The sequence below is a fragment of the Cryptosporidium hominis genome (assembly GCF_000006425.1).
Source record: "Cryptosporidium hominis TU502 chromosome 5 CHRO015068, whole genome shotgun sequence".
Taxonomy (NCBI): domain Eukaryota; phylum Apicomplexa; class Conoidasida; order Eucoccidiorida; family Cryptosporidiidae; genus Cryptosporidium; species Cryptosporidium hominis.
Genome location: NW_666927.1, coordinates 1 through 3,990, shown reverse-complemented (window position 1 = coordinate 3,990; position 3,990 = coordinate 1). Strand labels below are relative to the sequence as shown.

The 3,990-nt window shown below is 27.1% G+C and overlaps 3 protein-coding genes across 3 annotated transcripts; 2 read left to right on the top strand and 1 right to left on the bottom strand.

Moving 5' to 3' along the window:
- The first annotated feature begins 138 nt into the window (after positions 1-138).
- Chro.50152 (maternal embryonic leucine zipper kinase) lies at positions 139-1,122 on the top strand. Its single annotated transcript, XM_660302.1, has 1 exon — positions 139-1,122. The coding sequence occupies one exon, from the start codon at positions 139-141 to the stop codon at positions 1,120-1,122; it is 984 nt and encodes a 327-aa protein (XP_665394.1).
- A 66-nt stretch (positions 1,123-1,188) lies between these two features.
- Chro.50150 (hypothetical protein) lies at positions 1,189-3,093 on the bottom strand. Its single annotated transcript, XM_660301.1, has 1 exon — positions 1,189-3,093. One exon carries the CDS (start codon positions 3,091-3,093, stop codon positions 1,189-1,191), a length of 1,905 nt encoding a protein of 634 aa, XP_665393.1.
- A 377-nt stretch (positions 3,094-3,470) lies between these two features.
- Positions 3,471-3,869, top strand: Chro.50149 (defender against cell death protein). Its single annotated transcript, XM_660300.1, has 1 exon — positions 3,471-3,869. One exon carries the CDS (start codon positions 3,471-3,473, stop codon positions 3,867-3,869), a length of 399 nt encoding a protein of 132 aa, XP_665392.1.
- The last annotated feature ends 121 nt before the right edge of the window (positions 3,870-3,990 follow it).

The window sequence follows — 3,990 nt, the reverse complement described above, 5'->3', positions numbered from 1 at the left end:
GATTTAAAAAATATTCGAAATTATGTATGAGGATAGTTGTTGATACTTTGTATAGGAAATCAAATATTTCACGGAGAAGAGTGTGAGAATTGAAGACAGTCCATCAATAACTAATTCATCATTATTGAACTAATAATTATGAATTGTACTTTGCCCATTTTAAAGTATAGCAGAGAATTACAACAAGATCTGCTACTCAGAAATTATGATATTCTGTGGGATGTAGACTTAGGAGGGAGCGAATTTTGTAGAGTAAAACTGGGCGTTCGTAAATACAATGGTGAATTGGTTGCAATAAAAATAGTAACAAAAACGTTCTGCAGTAACTTTGAAAAGGATGTTGTGTTATATATCCAAGACAAATTAACAAGTAATACATCTTTACCCGAGCCATTAAATACGAAAAGTTACAATGAATATTTTCCGAAAATTTTTGATACATTTGAAGATATTGATTTTATTTACATTGTAATGGAATTGAGTTTTGGTGGTGAGCTTTTCCATTTACTGGTTAGATCTGAAGATAAATTAAGCGAAGAAACTGTGTCACTAATTTTCTCTCAAATTTGTAGTGCTTTAAAAGCTCTTCATTCAATAGGAATAATGCATGGAGATATTAAAGCAGAAAATATTACCTTTTCTAAAGAAAACCGGCTTGATTCAATAAAGCTATTAGATTTTGGAAATTCTTGTCTGATGTTAGCTAACGAAAAATCAAGCTTGGGAAAAAATAATGTAGAAATACCAATTTATAATCAATGTTTTATATTTAATGATTCAAAAAAGGAAATCCAATTTAATCAAACATATTTCGACTTTTGGTCTTGTGGAAAGCTTCTATACTTGATGCTTACAGGCAAATATCTCGAAATAGATTTTTTTGAATGTTTTGACTTTAGTGATAGTACTAAAAAAAAGATATTTGAGTCGTCAGAATTAAAACTTTGTAGTGATCTTGCTAAAGATTTGTTATATAAGCTTCTTTCATATAGTTTTTATCAAAGTGAATCACTTACAATGGACAAAGTTTTGTGTCACCCGTGGTTTAATTTGGCTAAAAATACACCAATAATTAATCATCATATATATCCACACGACGAATTAATCAAAGTAATATCTTGAAAAAAAAAGTTTGATAAGTAATTTATTAAAGAACATTTTTATATATTAATATGCTTTATAGTTTTTTCAATGTTTAAAAGTTATTGATTTAATTGTCGAAGGGGACGAACATGTATCAGTATTATATTGAATAGACTCTGACGATATATTATTTGAAATTGCTGTGAATAGTTCTATTTGATCTGGAGATTGAAGTTGATTATATAGACTACGACTTATATCTGCCTGAGAAGATACTGGGCTCGATAAAGGACTTATAAAATCTTTTTTTAACCTAAATGGGATTTCCAAAGTTCTTATCGGGTATTTTTCTCCTTCATTATATTTTGATTGCCTTCCTACTTCTAAAGTATTCTTAAATTTTGTATTTACGTTTTCTGTCAAGGGAATTCTCAAATGACTTATTTCACGACTATCAAACCTCTTTATTATTGATTTTATTGCTACTGCAAGTAGTCCTAATATTGGAGCTGAAATAAGTAGTGACAATATCAATATTGTAAAAATTATTCCATTCGAGTAATTAGCAAGCTTTGTTGAATTGAATGATATTTCTAAATTCCCAATCCAGAGGACTTTTTCCTTTAATACATACAAATTGCTTGAAAGTAAATTACTCATTGAAACGCGATTATCCTTACAAGAAATTATGTAATTGATAGAGATATTACTGTTATTTTCGTTGATAATCATCATATTTATTATTGAAAATAATTTATAATTACTTGAAAATTTGTGTAAATAATTGAATCCTTTGTTTTTTTCTAAATTTTCAATCATCTCCAAATCACGAAATTCATTTTTTTCTTTATCAAAAATCTTAATAATCAAAGACTTTCCATAACTTGATCTTGTATATATATTAATTGAATACTTCCCTAAGCATTTAATTATTTTATTAAATGAAATGTTCAAATAAGTAACAGAATTGCGATTAACTATCAAATTATTGCTTTTTTTATCAGTTTCAATGATAGAAACAGTATTTTTTTCAAAAAATCGGGTTCCATTTTCGTACTTTGTACATGATTCGGGATTAATTACCTTATTTTCCCTAGAATTTTCTTCCAAATTTTTATATTCATCCTTAATCCAAAATGTATTTGGTGGTACTATCTTAATTAGCAGATAGTATTTATCACTTTCCAATTTCCCAAAGAATCTAATTCCAAAATTAATAAATAGAGATAATCCCAACTCATTTGAAAGAAATAAATATCTATTTAAGTGAATCATTTGATCATTGTAAATATTGTGAGCGTTGAACAACGTAATAAATTGTTGATCAAACTCTAAATAGTTAATAATTGGAATATTCAAGCTTGCAAGAACATTAAAGTATTTCATTTTTTCACCATACATATATTTTTCTGAATATTTATAATTACAAATATGATCTTCACTTAATAATAAATAGTCATTATTAATGCATTGAGTAAATTCACAAAAGTTATTAAAGTGATAAAAATTTAAGCTTGGAAGGTAATTTCCATAAATACAACTTAAATTAATACTTGAAAGTTTTTTAGGCATTATTTTTGGAGAATCTTGGAAATTTCCTAAATAAAGTTGAATTCTTGTTTCTTTTAATGCTTGCACAACCCGATTAATTTGTAATCCAGAAATTGCATCATTCACAAAATCTCCAGATGTTCCTGCAATTGACTCCATTATTCCAAAAAAGTGGGAACTTAAATATATATTTTCTAAAGGCAATAACTTGTTTGTGTGTGTTTCATTTTTAGTCACTTGATTTGTTTTGTCCAATAGTATATATCCATTATATTTTGAACATTCAAGAAGATCTGCTGCATCAATTGGGAATAAAGTCTTGTTACTTTTATCATTTAATTCAATGACTTTTGTTTTATTTTCATGGTGAAATTTGGTATCATGAGCAATTCCGAACTTATTTTCTAATATAGAAAATAATAACAGAATAGCAAAATAGTACACACCCAGAAAAATCATTCATTGAGTTTGAAACAGTTTTATTTTAAGATTAAAATATATTCCAATGTTTCTTAAAAATAGAAATCCAATATTCTTTTTAGGATCACTAATCTTAAAATTTATGTTACCCCAATTAATACTCAATACTAGCGATGCGCCAATTATTTAAATTATTGAAAAAAAAAATTCTTAAATATTACTCGCTTTAATATTATTAAGAATTATCGATTTTGTGTGTTTAGAAATATAAACACTTTTTAATACTTGCTCCGACAATAAAAGGTAATTCTCTGGTTTTATCCTGGTCCAGTTTAACAGACTAAAAATCAATTCAATAATAAATCTTTATATATATATTTTCTCCCATCGCTGGTTCACTCTTAAAAGTTTTAAGTATGAAAAAATCAACAAATAGCAAGACCCCAAATTCAGAAGTTTCCAGTCCAAAGGTTCCAGCATCAAATAATATATTGGATGTATTTCAAGAAATGAAACAAGCCTATTTCTCAAAAGTTCCTGAAAATATCCAAATTTTGGATTCTTTTATATTATTTATGGCTATAATTTCCATTATTCAAATTATTTATTGCCTACTTATTCGAACAACTTATCCAATAGACTCTCTGATTGGCGGAGTGTTTTGCACTACTGGAACAGCTCTTTTAGTCTCTGTCCTCAGAATTCAATTAACTTGCCCTTCATATTTTGGTGACGTTTCTCCAAAAACTGCATTCACTGATTTTGTTATTTGTTGCATTGTATTCTTTATTGGATGCGCATCCGTATTAGTATAGTTGTTCACTAAATACTCATTTCTTTTAATTAATTTGTCATATTAAGCACCTCTTAAACTGATTATTTTATCTTAAATATATTAAAAAATTCTTTGGCCTCAATTAAGTAAAGTTCCTAGAA